General features: G+C 40.9%; 1 protein-coding gene across 2 annotated transcripts in view; it reads left to right on the top strand.

Moving 5' to 3' along the window:
- SEX4 (dual specificity protein phosphatase (DsPTP1) family protein) overlaps positions 1 to 10,906 on the top strand; it is a 52,797-nt gene extending 41,891 nt beyond the window's left edge. For both annotated transcript variants that reach the window (XM_020671560.2, XM_006851231.4), the window contains 2 exons: positions 10,464 to 10,571; positions 10,662 to 10,906. In XM_020671560.2, coding sequence (XP_020527219.1) covers positions 10,464 to 10,571; positions 10,662 to 10,793 — 240 coding nt within the window. In that variant the 3' untranslated portion in view covers positions 10,794 to 10,906. The remainder of the gene's footprint in view (positions 1 to 10,463; positions 10,572 to 10,661) is intronic.
- The last annotated feature ends 7,054 nt before the right edge of the window (positions 10,907 to 17,960 follow it).

Raw genomic sequence — 17,960 nt, 5'->3', positions numbered from 1 at the left:
AGCAATACAAATAAGAAAACATGCAGGAACTAGTAGTATGTGTATTTAGCAACTCCTCGAAATAAAAAGATTCTTTGATTTTCAACTTTAAATTACATAAACACCTCTTAGTGCTTGCTGGAAAAAGGAGAATGGAAGTCAGATGAAAGGAAACGATAAGTTCTTGTGTGCCGATTCACTGCGACAAGGTGATTGGAGTAATCTAGAGCTTCAAGCCCTCGCTTCCAATCTCTCAAACCCTAGCTAGAGGGGTGCCATGCTCTCAAAGTATTCTTCGCGGTTCCTTTTATAAACTTTAAGCTTGTATATCATATCTAGACAACTCAGGAGTAGTATTCTGGGCCGCATCAGTCCCCCCCTTCCTCAAAAGAATTCACCCTCAAATTTGGCAGCTCATTATCAGTGGTATCACCATGATTTGGAATGAGATTCTTGACATTAAAAACATCGGAAGTGCGACTATAGCTGGGAAGCTTAAATTTGTAGGCATTATCATTAATCTTGACCACTTAACACAATTTAATCTTGCACTGACTCAACTTATGATATTCCCCTATTGGAAATCTATCATTAGTCAAGACTGCCAAAATCTCGAACTTCAAAAATCATATACCGGTGATGCTTGTCAGAGGCTGCCTTATATTTGGAATTGACTTTGCTAGCTCATGAACAAGTTTGATGTGTTCAATAAAGTCCTCCGCCGTGTCACTAACTGGGGCGATATGTGGAACTAGTGCTAAACCAAGAGCACTCCTTGGTTTCTGTCCATAAACAATGTGGACCAGCTCTAGGACCTGTTAAAAGCAAACTCTGCTTCAGATAATGTCTGATCCCCAAGCCTACGAATCGAATCACCCAAGCTCCGATTCACCACTTCAGTTTAACCATCTGTTTGTGGATGATACACAGTACTGAAATTCAGTTAAGTTCCAAGCTTCTTCCACAAGCTCCACCAAAAATGACTAGTAAAATTCCGATCACGGTTAGAGGTCATAGTTTTGGGCACGTCATGCAATCTAACATTCTCCTTAAAGAACAAATGTGTAATATGTGAGGCATCAATGGTCTTTTTATAAGCTAGAAAATAAGTCGTCTTAGAAAATCAATCAACCACAACAAATACTGAGTTCATATCTCGCTGTGTACATGGCAAACAAAGGACAAAATCTATGCTCCGATCTGTCCAAGGGGACTCTGAAATGGGTAATGGCATGTATAGGCCAATTTAGTATCAATCCCTTTAGAGACTTGACAAATATGGCATCTGTCCACAAATTTACTCACGTCCCACTTTAACTTTGGCCAATAATAGTCAGCACTAACCATAGCCAAAGCCTTATCTCTGCCAAAGTGTCCCCTGCCATCTAGCTCTTGGATAATTTGCTGCCTCAAAGAATAATCAGGTATGCACAGATGATTCCCTTTGAAAAGAAACCCATTGTGCACAACATAACTGTCACGCTGGCCCAAATCAACCTCCTGAAGAATTTCCTCAAAGTTTGTGTCTGCTGGGAAAAGGTTTCGGAAAGTGTCAAATCCCAACGCTTTAGGGCATAGTAGTAAGCATAGAGGCTCACTTACTTAGTGCCATCTGCTACCTTATTTTGTGCGCCGGATTTATGTTTCAGGGTAAAAGTAAACTCTTGGATGTATACCACCCACTTGGTATGTTGATGATTCAACTTATACTGGCCAATAATGTGCTTTAACACCTCATGATCAGAATAAAGACCAAATTCCTGTTGGATCAAGTAGTGTCTCTGATGGCGTAAAGTTTGCACAATAGCATAGAACTCAGCATCATAAGTAGAACATCTCAACTTGGCGCCATTCAATTTCTCGCTGAAATAAGCTACGGGCCAACTTCGAAGACTTTGTTAAATTCTGGAAGCAATAAGACTGGTGTTGCCAATAGCATCAACTCTATCTCAATGACGCATTTTTTTGCTTGTCGTGTCCATTGGAAGATTTTTTTCTTCATACAATCAGTGAAAAGTGCCATAATAGTGCTGAAATGAATTATGAAGTGTCGATAGAATGAGGCAAAGCTGTGAAAATGGGGTGGGCCGGGCCGTCTAGGGCCATGACAGGACCGACCTAGCCAAGCCTGCCCAGCCATGTAATTCTTTCCAATTATTTGCTATTTTTATTAGGCCAGCCCAGCCTAAGCCCCTTCGGCTTCATTTGAGCCAGGCTAGGGCTGGCCTAGCCTGTCACTAGCTCCACTCCCGAACACAACATGCACAAAGTAGACTGTGATGGTTGCTCTTTGTTAAACCCGGTGTCCTAGGAGTTGGAGAGTTTTTAGAGATAGACAGGGTGCCACAATTTTGTCTTCTCACGGCCTATTGGAATTGTAACTTCAACCATGGTGGAAGCCCTTGCACAGAAAATCATGCACCCAGCAAGCACGAGCTTGAACCTGACTTGTATCATTAATTATGATTCCAGAAAGTAGATCATTTTCCACATAAGAAAATATTGGTTTGTGAAGAATGTCAAACAAGTCGATCAGTAGCTGTTTGCAATGCTGTTAGCCTCGTGCCAAATGTGGTGAAAGGACACGCTTATCAGGCCATTGAAATTGAGAACTTTTGTGAAAAGTTTGTTGAAGTCTTCCTCGGACCATGTAGATTTTGTCAGCCCAATTTATGATGTTTTGGAATCTCACTCAAGCATAAGTGATGAGCATCGTGGGTACCAATTTTGGTCGAACAATTTGAGTCCTTGAAGCAGTGGATGGGCTTCTTTTTTTTTGGGTACTTCAGCTGGGAAGGGGTAGGAATGGAACTCAAGACGGCACGTTGTTTGTTGGAATGAGTGCACGATTTTTTGTGACATGCTGGCTTGAGTTTTTGCCGGTTAGTCTCGTTGAGGCTTGAGTATTTTGAGTTTTCTACACATAAAATGTTGTCAAAAGTGTAACATATGCTTTACATTCACTACAATTACAGTCAACTTTCTCAAAAAAGAAGGGGGAGAAAATAAAAGTTAGCCGTGTAAGATGTTGCTCCCCCTTCAATATGTGTCGCCCCTTACCCCACCTGGAAAAAATTAAGCAAGATAGGATGCCCACCACCACACTTCTTTGTACCTATTTCATTAGACTCCCAAATTTTCTAGAGCAAACGGAATACACAATGTTGCTTCCACTTCAATATGTGTCTCACCCCTTCCCCACCTGGAAAAGATTAGGCAGGATAGGATGCCCACCACCACACTTCTTTGTACCTATTTCATTAGACTCCCAAATTTTCTATTGCAAACAGAACACAGAATTTTGTGATTTAGTCTCTCTTGATACTCCATTTTCTGTTATCTTATCAATTTAAAGCCCACAAGTGTACCATATAATTTTGAAATGCAAAAGGTTATTTATCAAGAAAGTAAGTTTAATGAGCTAAGGTTGCATAAGCTTGGAGTTACTGCATATCTTGGGGGAAATTCATAGTCTCTGCACTTATAACATTTTATTGTAGTCTTTTACTAAGCTATTCAGAAAAATGCCCTTTATATAATAAATCCCTCGTTGCTTTTCTGTTCTCCTTGATTTAAATTCCTTCAGTCCTTCCATTACACGAAAAGCGCTTAGGTGACCCCTCAAACTGAGAAGGTTTGATTGTTGCAAGGGAACATATATAGTGGTCAGATCACATATGCATTGGAATCAATGCTCTGGCGCAATGTTCAAAAAGTCAGATATGCTCGTCTTGGCGGTTTAGGGGGCTGGTTGCCAAGGCGGCCAGATGGCTGCCTAGCAGTATTTTAAAATTTGGGATGCGGTCCCAATGCAGTCAGTGGGCTGATGCGGCTCGATGCGGTCCAAATGCGGGCTCACCACCCTGATGCCATCAATAAATATAAATTTTTTTAAAAAATCTCAAAAAATAGTTTAATACATGAAAATAATATGGAGGTGATTTATGTGATAGTAGGTACTTAATTTAGGGTGTGGTTTCTATAAGGTTGCAACCTTAAACAATCCAATTAAGGCGCAACTCCAAATTTTATCGTTACATGTAATTTTGGTGTAAAAATTTCTTAAGATTATCTAAAAATCTATTTTCATATCTAATTATAAAATTTTAAACTCCAAAAATAGTTAAAATCAAGTAGATCTATAAACATATGAAGATCTTGAAAATGGATGGCCTAGATAATGTGTTGCAAGATGCACTATTTTAGGGACTGAAAATCTTTTTTTTTTTTCATATTCATACATCTCGATGTCGAGATGATCAATTAGAGGGTTTTTCAACATTAAAACAACATTTTCTGATTGATTTTTGAGCTGCAGCTTTAATTTTACATTTTAAGGTTACAACCTTATATAAACTTTTTCTTTTGATTTATTCGTTAACTCCAATATTATCAGTTGTTCAGAGAAACTAGAAACTCGAAAGTAACTTTATCGAGACATTAGAAGACATCATATTGTCATCATAATTCATAAACATCCAAAAACCATAATCACAATTGCAAACTCAGCCGTTGAAACCCTTGATATGTTGACGAATCTATGCTCAACCAACAAACCACCAGGAGGGGGTTTTGTTTTAGCTGTTTTTGTGTTTTCTTGGGTGCGTGTGGGGGGGGGGGAGTTAGGGTGGTTAATACTCCCAAAACCCTGTCGCCCCCAAACAAATGACCAAAATACTATGCTCATGGGCACTATTTTTGCTTGTGAGCTATGCAACACATATGTGCTATGCTGATGCATAGGTGGTGGGATGTGACACATATGCTGGCACATCCCACCAAAGCACATATGCACCCATATGTGATCCGCTTCGGGGCACATAGCGCATTATGCGACGATGTGGCTGCATTTTACAACAGTGCTGCCTAGGTAGACGCCCATGAGCAAGGACATACAAAACGGGTAAATAGTCGTCGAATATTCTAAATATCACAAAATATAAGAGATATTCACAAGGTATTTAACGTCTTTGGTTATGCAATCTAAATATTCACAAAATATCAATTGAATTCGAAGTTTGGAACTATTCCCAAATATAAGGCCAAATAGTAACTATTCATAAAATATTCCAACTACGAACATGTAAAAATATCAAAAAAGCAAAAGAAAAAATAAAAAAATATCAAATCATAACACATTATATAAAAGAAAATATCCAACCCTAATTTAAATATTGTAATGCACTAAGCTTTTCAAAATGAATTCAACATGGGCCCAAACCGAGAAATATTAAAAACTAATTCAAGTTTTCAACTAGAAACATGTAAAAATATCACAAAAAAAGAAGAAAGAAAGAATATCAAATCATACAATTGTCATCATCATCATTAGAGCCTTATCCCATCTATTGCTACGCAAATCCTGTTTCGCCATTCTGCCTTTCGAGGGCCATACCCTTCAGTAAGACCATAACTTTCTATATCTTTTCTCACTACTTTCATCCATGTCCTTTTGGGCTGTCCCCTTGCCTTTTTGGAACCTTTCACTTGAATCAAATCGTACTACCTAACCGGTGTCGTAATTGATCTACGCTGCATGTGGTCCGCACACTTAAGGTTACTTTTCTTCATCTTATCACCTATTGAAGCCACACCTAAGTTTCCTTGAATATATACATTTCAAATTCTATCCTTTATTCATTACATATTATAAAGTGTTCGAGTGGGTAGGATTCTGATTACAACGCAAACTGCAACTTCTCAAAACTCATTTGAGCACTTGGAGTGCTTCATTACCAGGTTCTTTCATGGCACAAAAACACCAACCACTGGAGGACATTAGACTTCTAGATGTGGAGGAGGAATCTCGAGTGCTACTCCCATCCAAAGCCCAGTGTAGAACTTCCCTCAAGATACACTACCAAGACATTCTTAAGAAAGAAGAGATCTATTGGGCCCAAAGATCCTGGGTCAAATGGCTCAAGGCTGGTGAACTCAACACAGTTTTCTTCCACAAGACAACGAACTGCAGGAGAAGAGAGAACACCATCTAACACCTCTAGGTAGGCGACAGATACCTTGATCAACCAGCTCAGATCGAGGAAGCTGTGGTTCACTTCTTCTCTAACCTCTTCTCGGCCCCATCTCGACCCAAATTGGCATTGGGTGATTCCAATTCAGCACACTTCCTCTTAAAAAACGCGTCCTGGCTGGAGAGACCGTTCTCTGAAGATGAAATACTCGTTGCCATTTCTAGTTTGGCAGCAAACAAAGCGCGCGCCCAGACTGGATGGATTTCCCATAGCTCCCTTCAAAGAGTTTTGGGAATCCTTCTGGCCCGATCTTTTAGCCTTGTTTTCAGAATTCCATGCCAGAGGAGTCATTCACCGTGCTATGGATGCCACTTTCATTGCACTAGTTCCAAAAATAGAAGGAGTTGAATGTCTGAAGGACTTCCGGCCTATTAGCTTGGTGCATGCGACTTATAACATTATCACTAAATTCTCAGCTTCCCATTTGAAAGAAGTGTTGTCGCTGGTTATTTCCTCCACCTAATCGGCCTTTATCAAAGATCGTTAGATTTTGGACGAGGCTCTTATAGCCCACGAGTGTGCTCACTCGCGCATATCGCCAAAAGTCCAGGACTCATTGTTAAATTGGACTAGGAAAAAGCTTATGACCATGTTGATTGGGCGATTCTCGAAGAAACCCAATTGAGGATGGGGTTTGAAAGTAGGTGGAGACATTGGATGACTTCCTGTTACACCCAATCCTACTTCTCAATCCTCATTAACGAGTCCCCAAAAGGGTTCTTCCCTTCCACTAGGGGATTACGCCAAGGAGACCCTCTCTCCCCTTTACTTTTTGCCATAGCAGCAGAAGTGTTCAACAGATCCATATCAAGGATGTTCGCTGCGGGTCTGATGAACGACTTCTCGTGTGGTAACAGCGGCCCCATTGTTTCCCACTTACAATACACAGACGACACTCTGGTCTTTTTCAATGCTTTAACGGAGGAAGTAGATTATCTTTTCCTCTTCCTAAGATGCTTCGAATATGCAACGGGTTTTAGGGTGAACTATAAGAAAACTAAAATGATTGGGGTGGCGGTTGACCTTGATGTGGTCAAAGGTTTTCAGATACTTAGGGCTACGAGGCTAATGAACTCCCCTCTACCTACCTAGGATTACCCCTTTGTGAAGGTAAATCAAAGAAGAAGCTTTGGTCTAACATCCTAGACGTAGTTGACCGTAAATTCGCAGGATGGAAAGGGAGGTTCCTCTCACTAGAAGGCAGACTTACTCTTATCAAAGCCACTTTAGCAAACATGCCCATTTACCAGATGTCCCTTTTCAACATGGCTGTAGCAGTGGCACAAAGAATCGAGAAACTCATTTGCAGATTCTTTTGGGTTGAGGATGCTTTTAATCATAAATTCAATCGCCTGGCCTGGGAAAAGCTTTGTTTACTTGAGAGGCTGGGTGGTCTGGGGATCACAAATCCAAGGCAACAAAATATTTCCCTTCTCGGTAAGTGGTGGTGGAAACTATTGACCCTATAGGTTAGCTGTGGGTAAACATACTTAAGTTTAAATACTGCATCCCATACACCCCTTGGCTACTGAACTTAAAATCTTATCCCTGGGCATTCGAGATCTGGATGTCTATCACTAAATCCTACCACCTATTCTCCAGAGGGATCAGATTCCAAGCTAGAGGGGGGAAGAAGATTTGATTTTGGTCGGATCTTTGGATAGGTCATCAGCCTCTTAAAAACTAGTATCCGAAACTCTTCTCCTTGGCACGCCACCAAAATTATTTCATAGAAGAAGAGCTCAATCTTGTGGACAGTTCAAGGTCTTGGAGTCCTCTTTTTTGAAGAGACCTTTCAGACCTTGAGTTCACATCGTTCTTAGAATTTGCTCATACCTTGGATTCTTATTTCTTTCAACACCACGGTGAAGACAAAATCATTTGGGCACCGGCTGCCTCAGGGGTATTTTCCGTCTCTTCTCTCTACTCTTTCATATCCCAACCACCTATCTTTCCTTTAAACCCCTCCTCTTTTGTCAACCCAGCTTGGAACTCCCTGGTGCCTCCAAGACTGAAACTTTTCATGTGGGTTGCACTTCACTCAAAAGTGCTCACTGTTGATTACCTACAGCGAAGAGGGTTCTTATTCCCAAAATAGATGTGCTTTATGCCTCATCAAGGAGGAAACAAACTCCCATTTGTGCCTCTCATACCCGTTTGGTTTTGAAGTTTGGGGGAAGATCCTATCTCTCCTTGGCATGTAGTGGGTCCTACCCAAAGAGGTAACCTCACTACTCAAAGCCTTCGACCATACCCCTGGGCCAAGGCTGGGATCTTCCTTTGGAAAACTATGGTTGCGACAACTGTATGGGCTCTTTGGATAGAACGAAACAACATAATCTTTTGGGGGGAACTAGAAATATCTTCTCTTGTGTTCTCTAAAATCAAGGCCCAGGTAGTTTTCTGGGCCACAAATCACAAACTTTTCCAAGTTGTCTCACCTTCAGCCTTCTATCAAAATTGGAATACTCTCATGCACTATTCCACAAGGAGAATTCTTAGAGCCTCACATTTGCAACCTCCACCCTAGGGCCATCTTAAGCTCGACTTTGATGGCTGCTCTTTAGGCAACCCTGGCCCATTAGGAATAGGAGTTGTTCTAAGAAACCACACCGGATCCACTGTAGCTTTGACCGCCAAGTTCCTAGGCCACTTGGACTCAATGGAGGCCGAAGCTATCGCGATGTTAGAGGGCATTAGATTAATCCAACCCTTCTCAAACTCGCCTTTTATCATAGAAGGCGACTCAAAGAACATCCTTGCTTGGGCCAAACATCACTCATGTATCCCTTGGGTCCTAAACCATATCTTTGATGATATCTTACACCTTTGTAGGGGGCTGACTGTAGAATGGAGACACACATGGAGGGAGGCAAACCTCGTCACATGCACCTTGGCGAAAGCAGCGGCCTGCGAGGAAAATCTTCAACACCTCGCCAAATGGGACTCCAGTTCTGTAACAACTTTTCTAAAGGTTTCTCTCTTATCCCGCATATTGTACCCATGTTTTTGGCTCCTGCTAGCTTGTTCTAGCTATCCCTAGTGGATAACACTTTTCTCTCTCCCCTCTATAACTTTATTATCCGATGTGGATAGCCCCTCTCCCTTTCTTCTTTTTGTACTCTTCTCTATTATACATATAACAATCAACATTCTAAAAAAAAAAAAAACATATTATAAAAAAAAATTTAAACCATAATTCAAATATTGTAATGTACTAACCTTTTCAGAATGAAACCGATATCGGCCCAAACTAGTTATCTTTGGTCGCCATAAGTCCTCTTATGAGCCCACTCCAAGCTCCAAAGTGTTGGGAACTATTTCTTTTGATTTCGCAAGAAATCAAAAATGTTGAAATTTTTCTGATCTTGAGAAGAATCACAAAATCTTTAGTTTTTTGAGTGTTTTCCACTCTCTAAAATATATAAAAGGGGTTTTGGGGAGGCTAGAATGCTCCCCAAAACCCTTTTCCCCTTGGTTAGTGTTGGGGGTGGAATCCCAAAATACCCTTGGCCTGCGTTGAAGCTCCACCTAGGCGCCTGCCGTAGGGGTGCTGCCTAGGCGGCACCTTGCCTGGTGGGTGCCTAGACGCACGATGCCTAGGAAGGCCGCGTAGTGGGCGCCTAAGCGTTTTGGACTTCCAACAGAGGCGCAAAGGCCCTCTTGTTTGACTTGCTTATAGAACCAAGTTTTTCACGTATGGAAATTGATCTACTTTCTGGAATCATGATTTGTGATACAAGTCAGTTTCAAGCTTAGTTTTGCTGGAATGAGTGCTTGATTTTCCGTGACATATTGGCTAAACTTTCTTTTAAATAGCAAGATTTATCAGATATTACTGGCTTAACTAACCAACGTGCAACAGAAGTGCATCAACATATGAGAGGCATTTCTTATTAAAGAGTGAATCAACTTGTTACCTTTGATTAACCAATATGTCAGAAAAATCATGCACAAAGAGCTTTGATTGTTACCTCTTATGAGTAACATTTTCAAGCTCTTAAAATGAGTAACATTTACCTCTTCTGTTGACACCTTGTTACCTTTGATTAACCAAGAGCTTCGAAGGTCAAGATCTGAATTGATTCTTACTGAAGGACATAACACTATCTAGCATGCCCATTTTTCCTTTTTGGGCTCATGTTTTTTGAGAAAGTATTCACAAACAAATATTGTTTGGGCATATAGGCGTACTATATTAATAGGTACTCTGAACTGGCAAGGAGACCATTTTCTGCTGACCGCCACCCACTGGACTTAATATTGTTCCATTTGTTAGTTTTTTATGTTGTGCACCTAATATAGACAACAATTGGCTCCAAAAAAAGATGGTATTTGAATAACTTCTCCATTCTGTGGTTTTTTTGCTTAATATTGACAGCAATTGACTACAGAGAAAATACAAGGCATTTAAATAGCTTCCTATGTTGTGTGAATGCCTGCTTTTTGTAGGAAGGCCATTATGAATACAAGTACATCATTGATGGTAAATGGACCTGCAACCCTGATGATCTAGTAACCAAACCAAACAGGGACGGCCATGTAAACAATTATATTGATGTATGTAAAAATTCCACTTCCAAACCGGTGCATTTTGGACTCTTTTTTACAATGTGTTTTGTTGATGTCCTTTACCATTTGTTCTTGCAGGTCTGTGATGATGGTTTGGATGATGCAACTAGGGAGCTACGAAAGCGACTGATGGATGACAATGTTGATCTCACAAAAGAGGAGCGACTTCTCATAAGAGAATTTCTGGAAGCATATAATGATGATGCTTAGTGGAGATGGTATGTAACCCTAGCCATCGGGCCCATGGGCAATTTGCTCTATGTGAGATAATCTGATGTTCAATGGTAGCAGAATAAATAAAAGTAGTTCTCATTCTTAGTGCTTTTCCTTTGCTTTCTAACCCAGGTTTACCTTTCCAAAGAAGCTTAAATTTAAAATCAACTTGGGACCTAATGATATCCGAACTCTAGATGTTGTTTTGTGGTATCCTTCCCCTACCACTTCTTCCTGGAGCCCATTTTCAAGGCAATGCTCAGAATAATAATTTGTTGATGGGCAACAATGGCAATGGTCCTACTAATCATGTTTTTAAACAAATGCACAATCTCCTAATTCCCACTGTCCATATGGATGGGAATTGGATGTGTTTTGCGTGATTGCTTTATCCTGTTGTGTCAAAGTTATTTTTCTGATAAGCCATCGAAAACGACTTGGTTGGGCTAGCTCTGATGAAATGACAATTTGAGACTGATTTATTCAATTCATGGCTTGAATTTCTGTTGTGCAGACATAGAGTGGATGTTTTAAGTCCTTATGTCTAGGGTTGCATAAAATGTTAAAAATTCAGGATTATGTGGAAGATTTCATGGACCTTGCTAGTGGTATACAAGGTTCAAATATACGACGCTTGGAACTGTTCCCATTTTTTTTTTATTTTTTATGAGAAAAGCTAACATTTGTATTGAGAAGAAGGGGAGTATACCAAAAATTGGCTGCCTGTGAACCGGGCTATGTACACGAAGAAATGGCTACCCACAAAATAGGATCCCTATACAAAACCATTAAGGGCTTTGGGAATGGTAACAAATAAACTATAACAGTGGGGACAGGGGGGGCAAAAGTCCCTAAAGTGAGTACTGAACTAAGTCTACAAAAAATTACTCAAATCGCTAGAGTTTGAAGCACCAGCTTTTACGAGAGTATCAGCTTTAGAGTTGCATTCCCGGCCATATGTGGTTCCAAGATACATTCAAGTTGGTGCTAAAGTGGGATGTATCATCGGAAGATGTGAGCTAGGAACCAAGGACAAGTTGCAAAACCAAAGGCCTAAGATATCACGTTGTTGGAATCATCTTAGACGTTCAAGGCTAATCTCCAAGAATGGAAAGTTTGAGGCCTTCTAGAACGGGTACGACCTCAACAGTTTGGGAGTTTGTGTGGACGATATGCTTAGAAAAGGTGGCCAGAATTGGGCCTTCATGGTCCTTAAAGAGGCCATCGATGCCAGCAGGTCTGGGGCTGCCTCATGAGCAAACATCAAAATTGAGTTTTACTAGTCTTGGTTCGAGTTGTCTTCACAAAGAGGTAGGAGAGATAAGGTGAAGGGTGAGGTCGAGCATGGCCATCCAGTTCGAGTGGAAAGCCGATGTGGGGGATCCTTTGAATTGCTTGTGATTAGAGGCTTAAAAGATGACCGTAGTCTTGATCTAGTTAAATAAAAGTTGCTGGAGATGAACTCTCGCCTGGAAATATCATGTTATTTCTCTCAGTCTAGATGGTCCAAAGGACGACCACCATGGAGACCTTCCACAGAAGTATACTAGATTTAACCTAGGGATGGGTGAAGAGAAGAAAAGAGAAGGGGAGTGGTGTGAGGAGTCACCCACTGCAAGTGGATAAGTCAGAGAAGGGCTCCCCACAGGGAATGAGCAATATGGCAGGGAATAAAGAGATGAGCATTGGATTCTTCTGCTGCCAAGCACATGACACAATGATTAGGGATGGGAATGCCTCTTCTTTGTAGCTGGTCCACAATAAGGACACTCTATGAGAGAGTTATCCAGTTAAAAACTTGGATCTTGGGAGGAGCAAAGGAAGACCATGCCTGAGCCATTATAGAAACTGGAGCAAGGGGGAATGTGGGGGATTGAAGGAGTTTGTAGTAAAATGAGTATAAACTGAGAAGGTCCCTGAAGGCGACGAGTGCCATTATGATATTGTATTCACCTTGAGTAGGGAGAAAGATTGAATGAAGAAGGGAGAAGAGATCAAGGAGTTCTTGGAACTCAGAGTCTGAGTGTGCTCTCTTGAAGATGGGTTCCAAACTTTGGCTGAGCCCTGGATTGGGAAGAAGGTGGCTATTGTGGCTTGTCGGTTGGGGGCTAAGAGGAAGAGGGAAGGATAATAATCATTGTTCTTTTTCTTCTTCTTTTTTTTTTTTTGGTGGGGGGGGGGGGTTGTAGGTGTCTTATCCTAACACGACTCCAGTACTATTCATATTTCTCTCTTATATCTTTGCCTATTATTGTAAAAAATGCTCGATTAAGGTGTGTCTTGAGAAGGGGAAAATGACATTTCATAACAGCTTTTGTTGGTCATTAAAGAGAAAAATTCATGGAAAAGAGAAATAGAATTGAAGATAAGGACGAACCACACAATGAGATAACTAGATTTGTATGGTTCACTTCATTGCAGAAGCGAAATTCATGAAGGAAAGCCTCTATCACCTCGTACATATTATCTTTTCCTTTCCTTCCCAGGTTGAGAAATATGACTTCTACAACGCTCCTCCCGCACCCCCACCCCCAAAAAAACAGCAACGTGGAGAGGGAATCCAAGCTAGTATACAAGAACTTCCATCTTGGTTTGAATTTGGCTGGACCCACTTGAAAACTCCTTCAAGCTTCACCAACACGCCTAAAAAGATGCACAATCATCATCTTCGACATATGTGGAGTAAGTTCAAGTAGAGGTGTGGAGGACGTGTTTAAAAGGATGGACTCGAGCTTTGACTTGCCAGAGTCTTGAGCCCAAGCCCCCCACAAAACCAGTTGAGTGGGAGACGAGTCTTAGGGCTAATTTTCCCCAAAGATAATATAGGGGGGAGATTCTTGATATTCAAACTTCTTCCTCCAGAATTGTTGGAGACGGAAGTTTTAGAGGAAGAATTAAAAAGAGGTGTTTTCTCCTTACTAGATGACAAAGCTCTGGGACCTGATGGTTTTCCCCTTATCTTTTTTCAAAGGATCTAGAGCATTCTTAACATGACCTGTTGGCGATGATCACGGAGTTCATGGAGAGGGGAGAGATGTTCAAAGGAGTTAATTCGACTTGCATTGCTTTAATTCCTAAGAAGTTTATTATTGCACATCTGGGAGACATAAGACTAGCTAACTAGCCTTTACATGATCATGGAAAGATTAAAGGAAATGATTGGTCCACAATATGCTTTTATTAGGAATATGCTTATCATTGATAGTGTCCTTATAGCCTACAAATGTTTTCATTTTAGAGCTTTTAGTGCAAGGTTGGTTATCGAGCTTGATTTGCAAAAAGCCTATGATAGGGTGGAATGACAGGTATTTTAATAAGTAAATGGTGTAAGTGAAAATCATGAGATGTATGGGCATTGGTAGTAAATGGTAAAAGTGGATTTAGCCTGTGATAGGGTGGAATGGCAGGTATATGGGTTTAATAAGTAAATGGTGTAAGTGAAAATCATGAGATCTATGGGCATTGGTAGTAAAAGGTAAAGTGGATTTCTGGTTGTCTATCAATGCACACTTCTCTATTCTCATTTACAGCTCTCTCAAGGGTTTTTTTAAAGCCACAAAAGGTCTAAGGCAGGAAGACCCCTTTCACCTTTTGTATTTATTGGTAATCGAGGCTTGGAACCAAATGTGAATAATAAGGGATGGGTAAATGATTTTAAAATTTTTGCTCAGGGATCTTGTATTTCGCATCTTCAATATGCCAATGATATACTCATGTTTAGTGACACATATCTCATACAAATTACTAATATTGGTCTTTTTCTTAGGTGTTGTGAGGTGATTTTGGGCTTAAAAGTTAACTTCCAGAAAACTTCCATAGTGGGTGAGGCTTGTGATGAGTTACTGTTTAATTCTTTGGTAGATTCTGTTGCTTGTAAGGTTGCATCATTCCCCATCAGGTGCCTTGGTTTACCTATTTCGACCTCTAGATTTTCAAAAGTAGTATGGGACTCAGTTATCCACGGATCTCAAGTCAAGCTAGATCTCTTGGAAGCTAACATCACTCTTTGCGAAGGCACACCAGTCAGATAAGATCCTCTTTGGTGAATATTTCTATATAACAAATATCCCTACACCAGATTTCAAGATCGGTGACTGCCCATAAGAAAAGGTGATGAGAAACTTTTTATGGGGTCTTACGAGGATGGAAGAACATATCATCTTGTTTGCTGGGATAATATGTGCACCTCGAAAAGGGATTGTGGGTTTATAATTAGAAAGATCAAGTTGGTTAATAAGGCATTGCTTGCTAAATGGTGGTGGAGATCAATGCAGGATGATTACCCATTTTGGTTGGAAGTTCTTAGAGCGAAATACAGTGTCAACCAAATAACTAATTTGCTCAAACAAAGTCGAGGTGGTGAGAAACAATTGCAGGTTTGGAAAGGCATTTCACAATGTAGGGCTATAGTGGATCGAAACATATACTTGGAAAAGGGGAAAATCCTTCTTTTTTGTTTCATAAATGGCTAGGAGATAGGCCCCATGGATGTTTGCTACCTAGATTTGTTTGCGAGATTTAGGAATCCTTTACTAAAGGTTGTTGATTTGGTGTAGCGAACAAGTGTTGGTTGGGTGTGGAACATTCAATGCTCTTATAATAGGGGTCTTTGATGCTTTGATATTTCAACTCTCCTAATTGCTCTCCAATTTGCAATCTAATTGTTTGGCTGGGAGATGGAAAGCAGTGGGCTACTTACAGTGAAATATGCCTAGCGATTGCTCTTTAATGATCTACTGCGTTGGAGAGAATCAAGCATAAATGATACTGGAAAGAAGAAAATCAATACCTTTCAAACTGTAAGATCGACTACAAAAAGAATCGTAATTTCAAGCGCAAACAGCCGAGCTTGAGGCATTAAGAGCCGTTAGAGCGACTCTTAACCCTAGTGGTCCTTTAGGACAACAGTCCTCATATCCGGCTATGAAGAACCAGTCAACCCCTAAGCCTAAAGGAAGCACATTTAAGTTGAAGCTTTGAAAGGAGTTGGTTTGAAGGAGCTGAAGATGGCGCTATTACAAGCAAGAAAAGCCGCAAAAACTCCTCCCGTGCCTCAAGTGTTGCAAGTCAGGGATGAAAGGCAAAGAAGAGAGATAACGAAGATTCTCATTCAACGATACCACCTTATCTGACTTTGAAAGAGTTTATGCCCAGACCTTTGATGATGAATGGTCTTCATGAGCCGAAAGCAACTGATGAAACCCCTCCGGGAATGATTGCCAATATGACTTGGGTAGTCCAAGCTGAGTCCAAGTCCCAAACCATACAGTTGGACTTCAGATCCAGTAAGAAGATTGTAAAGATCAAACTGCCCAAAGTTGCTCCTGCTAAGAAAGTGACACCTGTGGTGGAAGTACGGGCCAAAGCATCCAATGTTGTTGGACAGTCTAAACAGCCGGCAGATGGAAAGACTGGCGACTACAATGTGGCCTCTCATTTAAGGAGAATGCTGACCACCATAAGCGTCTATGATGCCCTTTTGCTTACGAAAGAACTTCGGGCCGCTTTTATATAAGCTCTCTCATCTCCTACAAAATTCTAGGCTGAAGTTGATCAGGTTAATCTTGACCCAGCAGTTCTGCCTAGCACTATACCAGTCACCTTTCCTGACACAGATCTACAACTTGGGATTAAGCCCCATAGTTGCCCTTTGATGGTGGATGGGACTTTACACGGCTTGCACATCACTCAGTTAATGATTGATGATGGATCACCCGTAAATCTACTTCCTTTAAGAACGTTGAAATCTATAGGGATGGATGTTTAGAATTTGCAAGAAGGGCATATGGTGATACAAAGTTTCAACCAGGCTACCTAACAGGCTGTGGTGAGCATTACATTGAAGCTCAGAACTGGCGCGCTGAAGGCCTATGTGGCATTCCAAGTCATTGGAACTGAGGTGTCCTACAATATGTTATTAGGGTGCCCATGGTTAGATAACAACGACGTCATCCCCTCGACTCTGCATCAATGCTTCAAATATTTCCATAAAGGGAACCAGCATATGGTCTATGTTGATCGAAAACCCTTCACCATGTTAGAGTCTCATTACACAGATGTCAAATTCTATAATCTCGAAAATCTTGACTCCAACTCCAATGAGGAATCAGAGAGCGAGAGCGATTCAGATGAAGATTATGGCATTGGGCAAGCATTGATCAACGCCTTTGAAGGCCTAGACGAGCCAAGCCACTCACTACCATTGTCCTGATGTGTGTCGACCAAGAGGTTTCATACCAGGTCCAAGATTGCATAATCAATTCTCTCTTGAAGACAAAATTCAAAGAAGGGCGGCAGGAAGAGTATAAGCCTCGTCCCTTGAAAGATGGAGCTTCAAAACCACAATGGTCCAAATGTAGACCTTAGGCTCACTAGAGCATGAGAAGCATGAATTATTACTCATTTACTAATCAAGGCCTAAATGGTGGAAAGGGGATGATATCTCCTATTTAGGCAATCGAAAATGTACCCCAAAAAAAGGTCAACACTCAAGGGCTGGGGTATACCCTGACTTTTAAGACTGGCTCAAAGAATGTGCACAAAAGGAAATGGATGGTCCAATGTGCCATGGTGTCTCTTAGCAACCACGATGACCAAGATTCAGAAGATGAGATAGAGCCTGCCCCACGCCAACTGGAGGATGGAGGCTGGGCCATAGTACCCACCTTTTCTGACTTCGTCACTTGATGGAGAATACGTCGATTTCCTCTGTCTTAACCGAGACATCTTTGCATGGAATTACCATGAGATGTCTGGGTTGGACCCCACCATGACGACTCACAAGCTCGTTAATCCTCACATCAAACCGGTGAAGCAACCTCAAAGGAAGTTTCATCCGGATATAGCACCTTAGATTAAGGCCAAGGTTAATAAATTAATTAAGGCCCGGTTCATTAGGGAAGTCTTATACCATAAATAGCTTGCTAATGTTGTATCAGTCATGAAGAAGAATGGGCAAATAAGAGTATGCTTTGATTTTCACAATCTCAATTTGGTTTGCCCCAAAGAGACTTTCTTCTGTCTCTCATCGAAATCATGATTGATTCGACTATAGCATGTGAAACCTTCTCATTATGGATGGATATTTGGGCTATAATCAAATCAGGATGGCTCCTAAAGATGAAGAATTGACAACCTTCATGACCATGAAAAAGATATATTGTT

The sequence above is a fragment of the Amborella trichopoda genome, chromosome 7 (genome assembly GCF_054954075.1).
Source record: "Amborella trichopoda isolate Santa Cruz 75 chromosome 7, AtrichopodaSantaCruz75HAP2 v2.0, whole genome shotgun sequence".
Classification (NCBI taxonomy): domain Eukaryota; kingdom Viridiplantae; phylum Streptophyta; class Magnoliopsida; order Amborellales; family Amborellaceae; genus Amborella; species Amborella trichopoda.
This window is presented reverse-complemented; position numbering and strand designations above follow the sequence as displayed.